Consider the following 15,727-nt stretch of genomic DNA (forward strand, 5'->3'; position numbering starts at 1 on the left):
ATAGTCGCGTTGTTTCCTTTGATATGTTTCAGACACAGATGCTGGAATGAGTAAAAAGCGGACAATCAAAAACATTGCAGGCATAGTGAGTAAAAATACAGTATGATTATCGTGAACTAATGAATTGATAACTCCATTTGACTGAATAGCAGTCATATGATGTTTGCTGAGTAGGCATAAACAACCTCTCTAGAATAAATACTCTCCACCAGTCTAAATACTACATAGATTCTCAAGTCCATGTTTTCAGCGTACCTTGGACCAATGAATTGTTAGGTAGCTCTTGGCACTTGATTGAAACTGTGTGCAGCAAAATAAAGGAATACATCCAGAGGATCGAATTTTGTGATCAGCATAGCATACACTCTGGGTCACCATACTGTCTGTGATTGACTAGCAGGATCGCTTGCAAAAGAAATAGATTCAAAATATTTGTCCCCAAGTCTGGTAACCGGAGACCTACATCATATCCATGAATTCAATCGTAATTCTGGTAACCAGAGACCTATACCTGCTTCCATTTAGTATTTACACCCTAAAAAAACAGCAAATATAAAGTGCAAATCTCAGCAGCAGCGCGACAAAGAGAAACATCTTCATCCTTTGGTTCAAGCAACTTCGACAGGGGTGCCTGTCTGTATTTTTAGGGTGTGGTTTTAGTTTAGTATACACATACATCTGGAAACCGATCCTAGCCACAAGACAGAATTTATAGTTCTGGAATCAACCAGCGCGATCCTGGAACAACCAACACTAGACAGGGTCTCTGAAACATCATCTTGGCAGTTCAGGCCTGCCGCTGAGTTGAGGAAATGAGCATAAAGCGCGCGAGGAGGACCACGGTGACAGACACTATAACAACGTGCTCCGACTGCATCCAAGCAAGACATACATACAGCTGTTTACATGTAAGGTCATATATATGAACAGGACACGGGGAGGCGCATCCTGGGGTGGTGTGGTAGACAAAAACGCAGCAACTTCCTTCCTGGTGCGATCCAGGGACACAGAGCCAGCTCAAAATGGAAGCCTGAACAGAAAACAGAGGAAACAATGAGAACATGAGAACCCAGGTTGGAAGAAGCAGTAGATAGATGCAGAGGAAACTGTATGAGACTATGAGAGGTTATTCACTGATTGGAAGGTCATTGGACCAGCATGCCACTTGATCTAGTCATGGGAATATTGGAAGGATAGTTTGCTATTAACATGAAACTCAACACAAGGTTTAACTTTGTTAGTTCATAGGGTAGCGTAGCAATTGACCATTTACTCGATCTACAGGCAACAAAATAGCAACTCGCTAAAACTGCCCCAAACCAATCCTATTACGAAGACGAAATGGATAGACACTTGCAAAGTCTTCCTGCCTTCGGTGCTGCCTGCCTTTAGTTCGCATCTGCTAGTTTGACCAATCAAACATTTGATCCTTACTTCATACTTTCTATTATTATGACATTGTGGTGCCAGTGCCACGGATTGAAATGCATACTATTATGGTGGGTGTAGAAATGGTGAAAAAATAGTACGGAATGCTGCTTCAAACTAGGTCGGTCGGAACTATACATATCCGAGCACACTATGTACATACATATGCTGACTATGAAAGACATAATCATGAAGACTGGTTTGGTTACTTACAGTCGAACAGCAGAAGAAAGTTCTATTGGATGTCAATTTGCTCGGAAGGCACTCCATGGGCACAGAGGATCTTTAGGATACGGTCAACTATAACATCTTCCTTTGTTGAGCTGCGTATGATTTTGACTACCTTGAGATGCTTCGATAGTGGTGATTGTTCCTTTGGGTCATAGATTCCATATGTTTCCATCACATGCCATTTCTGTAGCAAACAGAAATATTTTCCTGAAGTCAGCAGGAGGTACATGGCGACTTCAAAGAAAAAACCTATCAAACTTTGAGAATATATACCTCGTGAGTTTGAAAATCAAGCAGAAGTGTCAGCGTCTCTAGAATTGGTGAGTGCTGGAGGAAGTAAATCAATCCAGTGAAATAATCAGCCACACACCATTTGTTCAGCAACAAGCATTTGAGCTTGCTAAACATGGGGCACCATTTCAAATCCATTCTGAAAATAGACAACTGGACAAAATGAAGGGGGTTAAAAACAAAACAAGTACATGATGCTTTTTGAGATACAGAAGTACTCCCTCCGTCCCATAATGTAAGACGTTTTTTTGACTCTAGTGTAGTGTCAAAAACGTCCTACATTATGGGACGGAGAGAGTACATGCTTTGGAAACTTTCTGGTGGTTCTTATTTTTCATAGAAATTAAGTTAATTAAGTGTTACCAGATAATGAGATTTATATCCGAAGTTGTACTTTGCCAGTTTCTGGTCTACTCAGAAATATTGCTCACAAATTAATCTCAATCCTACATGTTCTAATAGTATACATATGGCTAAAGTATCAAGTAGAGGTATGCATATTGCCAGACAAGTACATAGAAACATCAAGATTCAAACATGTGAAACGGTGAAAACAACAATGCACATAATGAGCTTGTTCAATATGCTTGTACTGACAGATATCTGGATACAAACATAAAAGACTAGCTCATTTAAAAAAAGACAAAGGAATTAGCAAAAATGGGAGCATACCTGATCATCAGTTGTTAACTCCAGATTTGTAGCAGCAGACAAGCCTTCCAAAACCACAGGAAATCTTGCTTGCCTATCGCATCCTTCACATGGTACATCAAAACAGTAATGATACTGCTGATCAAAGGATTCAACAGATGCTGTTACCAGCGATGGCATGCTATCAAGCAACGGAGTCAGACCCTGGCATGGAGCTAGTTTCAAGCTGATGAGATTTGGGGCAGAAATACAACGGCGGGTTTTATCGTCAAAACACCCCCCTTTGATGGTAAGATGTCGTACTGACTGGCACAAGATGCTCGCAAGGATGTTACAGCCTTTCATCTCCAACACATCTAGCACCCGACAGCCCCTGAAATTCACAGAGCCTTTGAACTGCATGAAACAAAGCTCTACCCTCTTCAGGTGCGACGAGACGAGGACCAGGTTGGTTGTCAACGAACCAGCAACAACTCGCAGCGTCCGAACGTCATGCGAGAAGGCGTACCGGAGCCACGGCTTGATGCGTGTGAACGCCTCCTCGCAGTGAAACGTGTCGTATTCGGAACAGATGTCACATAGGTTCAGAGGTGTTGGGTGGCGGCGCAGCAGCAGCTCGTCGACGAACTTGCTCCTGGGCCCGCCGTCGCCCCGCGGGCCGTCCTCGAGGCGCAGGGCGGGCACGGACCTCCAGAGCGAGCGCCAGCGCCGGGCGAGCACGCACGTGCGCACGGAGTCACGCGAGGGCAGGAACGACATCAGGTACGTCAGCAGGTCGTCCGGGAGGTCCCCGATACGGTGCTCGCCGACGGCCGCCGTGCTCCCCACCTCGTTCAGCCTCCTGGACATTTCGTCGAACAGGTTGCCTGCGCCCAAGCTGCAGAGTTCAGCTGACGTCCAGGGAAGGGAGCGGGTGCAGACGGCACACCGGAGAAGATGTGCTGCAAGAATATATACCGCCGGATGGATGGGCTCACCTCGCGCCGCCGCAAGAAGCCCTCGTGACGGAGTCAACTAGGCGAGGGAGAGCAGAAGTGGGAGCGCGATTCTTTGGGATTCTTGGGGTAGGGGGACTTGGGGGTGGCGCGCGGTGAGTTCCAAGGGGGGGTTGGGGGCGATCCGCGGCGAGCTCCGGTGTCACGGCGGTGAGGCAGCCCGGCCGGACCGACGATGAGGCGAGCTCGTTGGGCGAAGGATTCGGCGCTGCAGGCGCACAGTTGTTTTTTTAGGACGCAGGCGTGCAAAACTGCAAATGCTAAAGGGTATCGCTTTTTCCTTTTTTTTTTAAAGAAGATCATGTGGCTCCAAGGGCACACATGCCTACTGGCATCAAATACTCTCTCCGTCCGGAAATACTTGCCCGAAGTAGTGGTGGAGGCACCGCCCAGCGACCCTGGAGCCCGGGCAAGTTGTCCGGGCTCGCTGGCTCCTCGATGGCAGCGATCCTAGAGATAATAAAGGGCTAAATCTGTTCGGTAGTTGGATTTACCCGGGTAAAACAAATCTGGGCCATCGTCTCTCACATGTTCACAACCCAATAGTACAACAGTCTGCAGCCCAGGCCCAAACAACTTCTGTTTCATGAGTGCAGGACGCGAGCGAACTTGTACGATCCACAGATCGATCGCTCCAACTCTTTGTCCCTTCGTTTCTTATAGGCAGCCAGCGCACGGACTGGCAACAGAGGCCGGCGGCTGCCCTGGAGACGGCTAGAAGCAGGGCTGGCGACGAGCGGACTCCAAACACCGAGGCACTCTACCTCGTTCCTCAACCCCTCCTTCCTCTCATCTCTAAATAATTGGTCTTGTCTGGCCGGCCAGGGTTGATTCATTGATAGACCTGGGGTTTAAATTTGGGGATTTTTTGTTGGGGACAAGAGAAAAATTGTATTTGTGGGTGCTGGATACTGTAAAATCGTAGTGTTTCTTTGAAATCCTCCACCAAACTATCCCGTACTTGCATCATAGTTCATACTTAGGTGCCATCTGCAGTTCTGCATATAGATTCAGAAAGGATCTACAAGTATTTTTCCTTATGATGCATTGATCTTCATAATCAGTGCATATATACAAACCCTTGTATACGGACTTTTTGTCACTATTTTAGATCTAAATGATCTTATATTTCTTTCAGGAGGGAATAATACAATACAAGTAGTTGCTGCAATGTTCCGTACTATGAACTTGTTACTTGTTGTAGCTCATTTTCTTTTTTATTATGATGACTTTTCTAATGATGACCATGGAACAATAGGAGAGCAACTTCTCACTTATATAAGTCAAGTGAAAAGGCATGCTTCTTTTCCTAGTTGTGGTGATGTTCAAGGTTTGGCCATGAAGATGGTTCAAAATGAGAAACATTTGGTATTTCCATTGGTATACAAACTTATTGAGCTGGCTTTGATATTGCCGGTGTCATCGGCATCTGCTATGAGAGCTTTTTCAGCCATGAAGATTATTAAGAATAAACTGTGCAGCAAGATCAATAATATGGATATGTTACACCGAGCGGGAGTTATTCAAGTCAGTTGATGATAAGGATATCATTTGAACATTTACTGAAATGAGTTCTAGGAAAGGGCATTTTCCTCGTGATTTTCCTTAGTGCAATGTCGGTATGTTCCATTCCATTTGACCATCTCTATTCTTGCTTTTGATTTTGAATATATTCAGATCTCACAACTAAATTTGTTTTAATACAAATCCATTTTTAATCTTGTAGTGCCTTGTAGGACTTTGGCAACATGGTGAGTTTGCCTCTATGCAATGCTGGTTGTATGTCTTTCTTTTGGAAAAAAATGAACAAGTGAGAGATGCTTTTGTTATGGTGAAAGAAATGGCACAATCACGTCTGGTGACATCTGGTATGTATAGTTTTACTTTTGTTGCCAACATGACGAGTTTGTCTCTATGGAACTGGTTATGTATCTTTTGTTGTCAAGTCTCAACTTTATTTACTATATGAAACTGATATTGATATTATATATTGGTTCATTTCAAAATTACATTTTGTGTGACTATTATATTTATGTTTTCACTTGGTGGTATATTATGATACGCATCCAAATAGCCGATTTTCGAATTCTAGATTATACACTTAGGCTCAACTTGCCCAGGCTCCAAAAAAGTTCTGGCTCCGCCCCTGGCCCGAAGAATGAATGTATCTAGATGTATTTTAGTTCTAGATACATCCATTTATATTCATTTCTACGACAAATATTTCCGGACGAAGGGAGTAATAAATAAAAAATAAAAACTTAGCTAACCTATCAGCTCATAGTTTCTACATCTAGACTCGCAAATAAACCGACACTCTTCAAATTGTACTCAGTGAGGTTCGCCTCTTTGATCACCACCGCATTAGCTCCTCCAAACATTGGCTTCTATATCTTTGATGATCAAACTATTGTCTCGAAAAATAAGAATATGTGTTGCCATAGTCAGTTGCTAAAGGCTGAACTTCTCTGCATGCTAAAGCTTCAAAGACGGCCACATCGGTGACACCATTAAGAGTAATAGATGAGATCAGAGATCTCATGTATGTTTTGTTTTGATCCTGACACACAGCAGCAACAACTCCTCGTCCGCCCTGAATATTGACTACATCATCTGCATTAATCTTTAGGGAGCCGAGCGGCGGAGGGGACCAAGGTAATCGCCCTGTCGCACGGGCACTTGCAACAGAATTCGGTTTTCGTTTCGAGAGTTGGCCAAGGTTACTGATGAAACTTTGGATAAACATATAGGTAGACATGGGCGGCTGGAAATGTACAAAAATCATTTTCATATACATGTTGACCTTTTTTAATACACGTTGAACATTTTTCGTATATAGGTTGAACATTTTTAAGATACACGTTGAACATTTTTTTAAAACACACGATGAATGTTTATATGAGGACATGTTGAACATTTTTTGTCAAATGCACATTGATTTTTTTCCTAATACAGAGTGAACATTTTTAAACACAAGTTTAATATTTTCCACAAATTCGTACATTTTTTACAAATGAGCGAACAATTTCCTAAGGGGTTATGAGCATTTTTTTAAATGGCACAAGCATTTTAGACATGTTATAAAAAATTCAAAAATATGTGCCAACAATTTTATATTTGATGACTATTTTTAAAAATGTCATGGACATATTTTAAATGTGTGAACATTGTTTTAATGTTATAAACAAATTTTCTTGGTACGAACAGTGTTTACAAATTATGCGAACATTTCTTACATTTTCATGAACATATGTTTAAACATGTGGACATTTATAAATGATGTGAACATTTTTTGAATGGTATGAACAATTGCGCGAACAAATTTTTACATCTCATAAAAAATGTGTGCTTAAATAATTTATCTAATGTAGTTTTTTGAAATATATATATTTACAATATTTCGAAATGGAAACAAAAGTAAAGAACGGGGAAATAATCAAACGAACTAACAATAGACCCTCCTTGAGGCAAGGCGGGTGTTTGTATCGCAATAAGCCAGACACGGAAACGACCTTGCAGGGGGCGCCTTTGTTCGTCTCTCTTGCTTTGATCGATCGGTTGGTCGGACCGAGACCGACTAGCACGTGCCAAAATGATCAAGGCACGGTTTTTCCAACCGAGGCAATGCCAGAAGAGATGTGGATTACTCCCAAAGCATGAACCCTATAGTTTGTAAAGTTTGACTTAGGATAAAGCTGATATAAATGAAAACAGAAAAGGTATACTTGATTTGGTGTCGATAGTTCGTGCTTCTCTTGTCATATCTACTTCCTCCGTTCCAAATTACTCGCCAGAGAAATAGATGTATCTAGAACTAAAATACATCTAGATACATCCATACCTGTGACAAGTAATTCGGAATGGAGAGAGTATATCCATCGTCTTCTGTGACAGTGTGATAGTTGAAGGTATGCATACAAACCCAGTGTTTCACACCATGACAGAAGATATGCACAATCCACAGGCAAACAAATTCGTCAAAGTATCAGTTTCTGTTTTCACGAGGCATGCGTACATGATATTCTCATCAGAGAGCAATTCACAGTGGTATCTTTCGCCGTTTTGCTATCCCGGTGTCAAGCAAGAACACCCAAAAAAGAATGGGAAAAGGGCGACGACACTTCATTCAGACATCATGTCCACCACTACACCGAACCGTCGACTCTGACAGGTCCATCAAAGTGTATATCTGAAGCTGGCTCAGGACTCCTGCTGCACCTGAGGAGTCTGGAGGAACAGAAACTGCATAAAAAAAGGTACACATGTTAATATTTACGGCAAAAAGTGACCGGTGTGCATAAATATTCGCGTTGATCTGGGCCAGGTGTGTGTGTGTTACCTCGAACGACTTCCCTGATCTCTCGTACTCGAGCATGCTGAGGGCTACTTCACAGCTTTGGGAGACGATGGGCTCGGGGTCCTTGGAAAATTCCTCCAGAAGCGCAATGCTTTCTTGATCTAACAGCAACAGCATCACCAGTGTCAGGAAACCCTGAAACATATGTGGATCGACTGGAGAAGTACCAGAGTTCTGGCAAGTTATGCGGTGTTAGTTACCTGCAATTGAACCAAGGGCCTCAGCAGCTTCATGTCTGACCATCGGGTGCTCATTGACGTTCTTCAGCACACCAGAAAGTGCATCTGAAGCAGCCTTATTTTGCAGCTGACCTAATACATAAGCGACCTGCAGAATAGTAGAAGAAAACATATTATGCTGCAGAAAACAGTAGGCACTAAAACAGCAAGAATATTATAAAATGGTTATGTTACAGAGAATAATTTATCAGTAATCCTAGTTATCAGAAATGCAAGAAGATGCAGGCCGAACTTTTGGTTTTGGTTTATTCATCTCTGTTCTTTAGCATGACAATTGGCTTTATTAATTTAAATGAAGATACCATCTTTCATAATTTATGCTTGTGGTAAAACAGCAAACAGAAAATCGTAAAAGTTCAAGCAAACCTCGTGGCGCAGAAGAGCACTTTTCACACCTAGAGATTCAATGATAGCAGAAACAGCATAATCTCCGCCATCATTCCTAAGTGCAAAAAGAGCTGCATAACGTTCATACATCTTTTCTTGCTCGTTGAGGAGAAGCTCCCTGAAAAGTATCCACCATGCTAGTAATATCAAGATGATGCATACTAGATACAGAAAAAACATTTAGAACTGTCTTGAAAGACACACCTTAGTTGTTCTACTGAAAGTCCTTGCTTGGCAGGCAGTGCTGGATCAACTGATAGATAAGGCGAAATTGTTGTGCTTTCAGCGCCACTGGCATTCTTCTGCCCTTCTATCCGTCTAAGAGCCAACTCGCATGTTTCTTGCACCTCCACGGCAGGATCAGCTGCTAAACTCTCTTTTAACAGGGAAATGCTCTTTTCCAGGCCAATAGCTCCAAGGGCTTCAGCAGCCTGATCAATAAACATATTGCGCTTCTCAAATGGATAGCAAGGTACTAGAAAGGGCAGATAACATCAACAGAAAGGGCAGATAACATCAACTTCTGCGATGGTGAACTACCTCATGGCGGACAATTGGATGCAATGAAAGATCCTTGAGAACTCCCTCTAATGCAGGGATAGCTTCAGCATCCTGCATTTGTCCAAGCGCAAATGCAGCCTCATGGGCAAGCAAGTTAGAGGGATCCCTTGCAGCTGAGCATTCAAGAAAATACATCAGATTTTCTAAACCATTTCTTTCGGGCACATAATTTTCAGTAATAGATTAAACAAAAACCAGTAGAATTTTAGATCTAGGAGCTTCATCAGTAGGATCTACTACTAAAAGCAGATCTGAAGTAAAATACCATATAATTTCAAAACTAAGCAAAGTGAACAAGGAAATCCTAATGGAATATCATCTAGAGAGAAGCCCAGAAAAAAGTGTTGGACACCAGAACTTTGAGCAATTCATAATGTATACATGTCGACAGATGAATAATCTGGAGATAGAGAAACAGAAAAAAGAAAGTGTTCGGCACCAGAACTTTGAGCAATTCATCATGTATACATGTCGACAGATGAATAATCTGGAAACAGAGAAACATACACAGGCAAGGGGACAGGCAACGATCCTAGGATCACTAGTGCATACAAGGTGCTAGCATCCCAACTTTCTTAGAGATATCCATCCGCACGAATCACTGGCACAAGCAGATAATAAACACACAGAACCACACCCGATTCCAGGCATACTGAGCAGGGCCAACCGAAACCAGCAACATTTAACAGTGTGAGAGGACTTTCATAAACTAACTGGATACACTCGAAACTAAACTAAATGGATGTAAGGCGCCAAAACCGCCCAGCTAGACAACTGAAGCATCAGATTCCGTGGAGGGCAATCCAAGCTCAACCTATTATCAGCACGGAATCAACTGCTTCAGGCTCTTGAGATCTATGGCTCAGTCAGGGGCGAGGAAGCTATTATAACAGATTGAAGTTCTCTAGGTAGCTATAGCTGAACTGGGCAAAGAAGAAGGCAAGTATGCTGAGTAAGTTTCAGGTTATCAGCAATCCCAGCAGGAAACCAGTCAGGCTCAATCAGGCCAGGGATCCCAATTAATATTCCTTTGAACTGGCAGCTGAAACTAAGCAAGCATCAAGAGCTGCTGCTAGAGCAAGTTTCTTTCTAGTCTTCCCTGAAGCATGACCTATGAAAGCCGCTACCCGCAGCATCAAATTAAAGCTGGAGTACTTATAATCGACGGGGAGGGGAGGCACCTTGGAGGAGCGCGTGGCGGGGGCCGTCGCCGCGGAGGTTGCGGAGGGAGAAGAGCGCGCGGAAGCGCTCCGCGATGGGCTGCGCCGCGTCCAGCAGCCGCTCGCACAGGAACCGCTCCGTCTCCGCCGACGACTCGAACCCCATCGGCCCCTCCGCACGACCGTCGGCAACGCGCTCACGCTGCTGCTCACTCCCCCGGCGGCGGCGGCGGTAAGAGAAGAGAAGAGGAACTGGAAAGAAAGAAAGAGGAAAGAAGAATGTGCGCGTTAGCTCTACGCAGTCCCGCGCGATCCTGGCCGTCCGATCGGGGCGGGACACGTCACCGCCCCCATCCGGAGGCCGCCACGTGCGCCGAGCAACCTGCCGTCGCTGCCAGCGGGCCCCACCTCGCCCGGGCCCGCGTGGCAGTTACGAGCTACCACTATACCGCCTCCCTCTTCCTCCTCCCCCCGTGCCATTCCCTCACCTCCTCCTCCCCCGACGCCGACGCCAGCCACCGATCCGGCGCGAAATCGAGAGGCACAGCCGCCGGAGATCCGCGGGTACCCCGAATCTACCTACCTCTGTGTTTTTTCCGGAATTTTCCCCTTTGTTTTCGGCGCCCCTGTGGCCGGGTCTCTGATCGCTGGCGGTGCTGGGTTCTTCTGCAGGGGGCGTGGAGGGAGCCGAGCCGAGCCGCGACCATGAACGCGAGGGGGTAGGCTCTGCACTGCTTGGTCATTTCATTGTGCCCTTTCGAATTTTGGGGCGGCTGATTAGGGGCGGGGGTTAGGGTTCACGAGGGCGGGCGAGATTCGTCGCCGGGGACGGGCCTCACTCCATTCGCTGCTGCCCGTGCCCTCGCAATGATTGTGAGATGCCGCGGCATGTGGAGTTCCCGTGCGATTAATGGGATTGGCAGTGTGATGCGTGCTGTCCGTTTGTGAACTAGGGAGATTGGGGTGATCTGTTACTCTAGTTATTATGTTGCTGAACCCCGTGTTATGGTTCAACGGTGTAGAGTTTCAATGAGTTGGTTAGGTTGCTGGGAATGGCGGTACGCTTTGGTGAACTCGATGAGGGCATGGTGATACTCTTTCCAGCCGACTAGCTGCGAGATTCATAAACAGGGGCCTTTTCTGACTGAGTGGCTCCGGTGGTCGCTTGCGTTCGTATTGTCATGATGCGGTGCTGTGATATGAATTCACATGCGTGTTCTGAAATGGATGCACTGATGCTCTCCTAAGGACCTTACGATTAAGGTGATCCGTCAATGCAGTCTTGTTGTCGAGTCTTGCCTTCTATTTAAGAGTTTGCATTTCAGTAAATTGGTTAGGTCGCCGGGAATGGCAGTATGCTGTGGTGAATCAGATGGGGTTCCTGGCGATACTCTTGCTAGCTGGCTAGTTAGTACTGATACCTAAGTGTTCTAGTTAATCCTGTACTTATTTGTCTCTTAGAGGTGTCTGTAGCCTGCCCGATAACTTATTCTCAATAATTGGAACCAGATCTATGTGTTTTCGCTGATCAGCTTCGGTTATTGCCTTGACACATTTGTTTTGAATTTCAAAATGAATATGCTCAAAGTGTTGCGACTGGTTCCTCTGTTGAAGATCTGAATCCTTTTTTGTGATATAGAATTACTCAATCCTGCACCTGTTTTGTCAAAGAATTACTTAATCTTGCACAGGACAGTGCCAATTTTTTCCATTTCCACCAAATTTGCAATAGATGCTCCACTTCTTACACTGCCATGTGCCATCATCTCGCTGTTCGTTTGTCCACTCTAGTTGAACGGAGATGCATATCTGCTTAGTAGACAAGGTGACACACTGACATGGCATTGATCTTACCCTCCCATCAGATCAATGAACTAAGAACCTGGACTCTTGGAAGCTACTGTTTGAACATGATAGGCTATAGCGGAATAAATTGCAATATTATGTATTCTTGCATTTCATACTTATTACGAACTCTTATGATAGGGCATGAAGATAGCATGTTCTGTTAGTATGATAGACTCTCAGTCTGATAGCATGGATCTTGCTCTGTTTTTTTTCTACTTGGGTAATAGGCATCCCAATGTTGATCCAACATGAATTTGAAGGCAGCTAAATGGAACAAATGAGCAAAATATTGAATGAAACATAGGATGTTGGGAGAGAAATTAAGGTGGGCCGATATTCTATTTAGCTGTGAAGACTGAACTTGGTGCCAAACATTGGCGACGCGAAGTAAACGCACCAGCCTGCCTGTTGTGGCACTATATATAGTAAATAACCTAACAAGAAATCTGCTAACACAAACAACTTCTATCAATTCCAAGTGTTTATAGCACATCTCATGTCTTTCACTCTGTCTCCGGGTGTAAGTTGTACTGTAACATCTATATCCTTTGACAGCTTTATGAGTAGACATCCTTATAAATAGGAACAAGGGCACATTGTGTTGTACATATTTTTAGTCTGACCATTATCAAAAGTTTGGTGATGGGTGCTCTGTCCTCACATTGATTTAACATACAGTTATGTAAAGTTTCTTTATCTGATTAAGTGCCCTCCCCTTCAATACATTTGTTGTAGGTGATGATGTGTTCAGAATTTATTGACTTTCGAATTTAAAGAAAAAAATATAAACATTGGTCCTTTTCATATGCGAAGTAATTTAGTTTGCGTATGCATTTCTGTGTTTCTTTTGGACTTTATGTTTTCTGTGCACTTGTCAAATCTGTATGCATTCTTATATAACTATTCTCTGCACTTTTGATAGCTACCGAAGCACCAGAACTGCTCTTTTTGATGGCATTGAAGAAGGTGGAATCCGATCATCAGCTTATTCTTCACATGAGATAGATGAACATGAGAATGAGCGAGCTATGGATGGATTGCAAGATCGAGTCAGCATTCTCAAGAGGGTGAGTGCCACATAATAATTGAATATCTGAATGCTCTATCTTCGTTTTATGTAAAGAGTTGGTGTATTCACATATTGATTATGCTTGTTTATCTTTTAGTTGTATTGCTTAGCTAAGATCGTAAGAAGATATTTGTAGCACTTTCTAAAAAGGAACATCTTTTTCTCGCAAAACTAAGAGATAAACAACTTTAGGAATTGCAACTTTATAGACAATACTAATCTAGACTGGTATCCATGGTAACCATGTGCGTTCCTGGACCATTTAGTTTGAATAGCCAGTGAGGAATTAAGCATTGATTTTCGGCATGAGTTCCCCCCCTTAAAATTGCTAGATGAGAAGGAATCTTAAGTTAACGGCTTTTCTGAATTGTAATATACTATTTGGTTGAACTGATGCAATTTGACCAGCCTCCTCATATAATATGTATTGGATCAACTCCTTTTGAGTGTGGGGATACATTTGGCTCTGCTTTGTAACCTAGTGAATGAATGAGCTGTTGACGGAATCTTTTGTTGTTCGATGAGCTACTGGGAGTAGCCTGCAAAGTAAAAGGCGTGAGGAACGTTTGGGCCCAGAGCGTGGGATGATTCTTGTCTAACTGTTGGTGTTCTCAGTCTGAATTTTGCTTGTGAGACTCAATGTGGGCAATTAGGCATGGCCAGCAGCTTTAAGTAGTAGAGTTGTTGAAGGTTCAGTTCTCAAATGACAAATGAAATGAGTAGCAGTCGCTTCCGTAGTTCTTGATGTTCTGCTCAAATGTGTGTATCTGCCTGCTGGCAGCCTTTCCAGCTTGAGGATTACTGAAGCTGTTTACCATTCTGTAGATATCAGGTGATATAAATGAAGAGGTGGAGGCTCATAACCGGATGCTGGACAGAATGGTATGTTGTATCTACTCTGAACCTTTTCCTCATTCAAAGATCTGAATCTACTGCTGCTGCTATCTTACCATGACATACCTTATTCAGGGGAATGACATGGATTCATCAAGGGGGTTTCTCTCTGGAACAGTGGACAAATTCAAGACAGTAAGCGGCCGGATTAACCAACTCGCCATGCATCTTCTCGTATTCTCCTGAGACTGACTCATGTCTTCCTGAACGTAGGTGTTTGAGACCAAGTCGAGCAGGAGGATGGGGACACTCGTGGCGTCATTCGTCGCGCTCTTCATGCTAGTGTACTACCTGACCAGGTAGAAGGTTCCTTGGGTTGCATCCTCTTCCCACCTCAGGCTATGTGTGGAGTGGGGGTGCCCAAGAACATGCTGAAAATGGTTGTGCCGGTCGATCTACATGTCGTATGTACTTAATCTGTCAAAAGTATGTCGATCCGAGTGTCGCTAGTTTGCACCGTGTGTGGATTACAACCCTTTACTTCTTTTTTTGCTCTGGTGATGTGTAAGTAATTACAGAATATGGAGTCAACTCTTTGCCTGTTTGCACTGTCATGCTATATGTATGATAACTACTAGTAGTATACTTGGAATGCTTGCTACTACAAGTTCATTATTTTCCCCCCGGGGTTCTGATTACCAGTAGACAGGAGTTTACTTGAACGCTTATGTGGGGTAGCCGCGAGCGCGACACGCGTCCCGCCCGCGGCCATAGGTACAAGTCCAAAACCGAAATAACAATGCAGTTGCTGCATTGTGTAAGCATAGTTTTTAGATCAAGACTTGAGGTCAGCGGGTGGTTTAGTCGCGCGATTAACAACTGGCGCAGCGCAATTATTGAGGCGAAGATGCCCTAATCGTGTGGGAACAGACGCCGGACACCTGTCATTACCATAGATAATTGCACGCAGCAGCCAATCTTAATCAGATGCATGACCCTCATTTCTTTACCAGTGGCACCAGATACATGCATGTGAACAACCCTTAATCTACTACTGCCTGCTGTGGATGCAGCTCATTAGTGCCCGATTTGCATTTGTAATTGTTAGGGATGTGTTAGATATGTCATGCACACCACCCCATTCAAAGTTTGACAAAGCTTAGGTTATCCATCCCTGGGGGATGTGCCACCATCCTAATTGATTACTGGGCAGTGCTTTGTGGAAAGAAGGAAAAAAAGGGATTAGGGGTTTGCATGCTTAATTAACTGGTTGCATTTGGCTTTTGCCCTGTCCTTTTCCTTTTGAGATTGGAGTGGGGTGGAGGCATATGAGCATGGCAGGATCTTTACTGTACTTTGCATATCTTGTATATCTATATATGTATTTGATGCATCTCATGCATGGACCACATGAGTTAGGCGTGCATCTCTATGATTTTCCTCTCTCCCCATATCAGCTGCGGGTTGCTTGGACATGCTAGGCCGTGTAATTAATCAAATGTAATTTCTGCAGCTAGTATATTTACTTAAAAAGTTTTTTTTTCAAATAAACATAACATGAAGATTTGCTTATGCTGTGAAAGTATTGCTGGAATGACTTGGGCTTACACTGAGAATTTCTAGAGCATGTTGTTATCACCGGGTACATCTTATCTAACCAAGATCACAATGATTAA

The 15,727-nt window shown here is 43.7% G+C and overlaps 3 protein-coding genes across 4 annotated transcripts; 1 reads left to right on the forward strand and 2 right to left on the reverse strand.

The window, feature by feature from the left end:
- Window positions 1–574: 574 nt before the first annotated feature.
- Window positions 575–3,886, reverse strand: LOC125515515 (F-box/LRR-repeat protein At3g26922). Of its 2 annotated transcripts, none has more exons than XM_048681015.2 (5): window positions 3,559–3,886; window positions 2,623–3,467; window positions 1,933–2,103; window positions 1,642–1,843; window positions 575–1,030 (listed from the first exon to the last, which is right to left on the reverse strand). In XM_048681015.2, exons 2-4 carry the CDS (start codon window positions 3,448–3,450, stop codon window positions 1,664–1,666), a joined length of 1,179 nt encoding a protein of 392 aa, XP_048536972.2. In that variant the 5' UTR covers window positions 3,451–3,467; window positions 3,559–3,886; the 3' UTR covers window positions 575–1,030; window positions 1,642–1,663. The 2 variants fall into 2 exon arrangements, with proteins under 2 accessions (XP_048536972.2, XP_048536970.2); XM_048681013.2 differs by having other exon boundaries at window positions 3,579–3,883.
- A 3,653-nt stretch (window positions 3,887–7,539) lies between these two features.
- LOC125515516 (ARM repeat superfamily protein) lies at window positions 7,540–10,585 on the reverse strand. The gene is made up of 7 exons (XM_048681016.2): window positions 10,322–10,585; window positions 9,120–9,253; window positions 8,784–9,010; window positions 8,559–8,697; window positions 8,154–8,280; window positions 7,936–8,054; window positions 7,540–7,838 (listed from the first exon to the last, which is right to left on the reverse strand). Exons 1-7 carry the CDS (start codon window positions 10,464–10,466, stop codon window positions 7,797–7,799), a joined length of 933 nt encoding a protein of 310 aa, XP_048536973.1. The 5' UTR covers window positions 10,467–10,585; the 3' UTR covers window positions 7,540–7,796.
- Window positions 10,586–10,704: 119 nt separating this feature from the next.
- Window positions 10,705–14,718, forward strand: BS14A (BET1P/SFT1P-like protein 14A). The gene is made up of 6 exons (XM_048681017.2): window positions 10,705–10,864; window positions 10,973–11,019; window positions 13,071–13,215; window positions 14,043–14,099; window positions 14,187–14,246; window positions 14,325–14,718. The coding sequence occupies exons 2-6, from the start codon at window positions 11,006–11,008 to the stop codon at window positions 14,412–14,414; spliced, it is 366 nt and encodes a 121-aa protein (XP_048536974.1). The 5' UTR covers window positions 10,705–10,864; window positions 10,973–11,005; the 3' UTR covers window positions 14,415–14,718.
- Window positions 14,719–15,727: the final 1,009 nt, after the last annotated feature.

The sequence above is a fragment of the Triticum urartu genome, chromosome 6A (genome assembly GCF_056163025.1).
Source record: "Triticum urartu cultivar PI428250 chromosome 6A, HENAU_Tu73, whole genome shotgun sequence".
Classification (NCBI taxonomy): domain Eukaryota; kingdom Viridiplantae; phylum Streptophyta; class Magnoliopsida; order Poales; family Poaceae; genus Triticum; species Triticum urartu.

Bases quoted from the DNA above. Each gene is read 5' to 3' on its own strand.
- LOC125515515 (XM_048681015.2), bottom strand. From the start codon at position 3,450: ATGTCCAGGAGGCTGAACGAGGTGGGGAGCACGGCGGCCGTCGGCGAG. The intron at 2,104-2,622 runs GTATGCTCCCAT...CATTTTGTCCAG, and splicing joins AGTTAACAACTGATGATCAG to TTGTCTATTTTCAGAATGGA. The intron at 1,844-1,932 runs GTATATATTCTC...TGTTTGCTACAG, and splicing joins TTGATTTTCAAACTCACGAG to AAATGGCATGTGATGGAAAC.
- LOC125515516 (XM_048681016.2), bottom strand. From the start codon at position 10,466: ATGGGGTTCGAGTCGTCGGCGGAGACGGAGCGGTTCCTGTGCGAGCGG. The intron at 9,011-9,119 runs GTAGTTCACCAT...TTTATTGATCAG, and splicing joins ATCCAATTGTCCGCCATGAG to GCTGCTGAAGCCCTTGGAGC. The intron at 8,281-8,558 runs GTTTGCTTGAAC...ACTATTCTGCAG, and splicing joins GTGCTCTTCTGCGCCACGAG to GTCGCTTATGTATTAGGTCA.
- BS14A (XM_048681017.2), top strand. The intron at 13,216-14,042 runs GTGAGTGCCACA...ACCATTCTGTAG, and splicing joins GAGTCAGCATTCTCAAGAGG to ATATCAGGTGATATAAATGA. The intron at 14,100-14,186 runs GTATGTTGTATC...TACCTTATTCAG, and splicing joins ACCGGATGCTGGACAGAATG to GGGAATGACATGGATTCATC.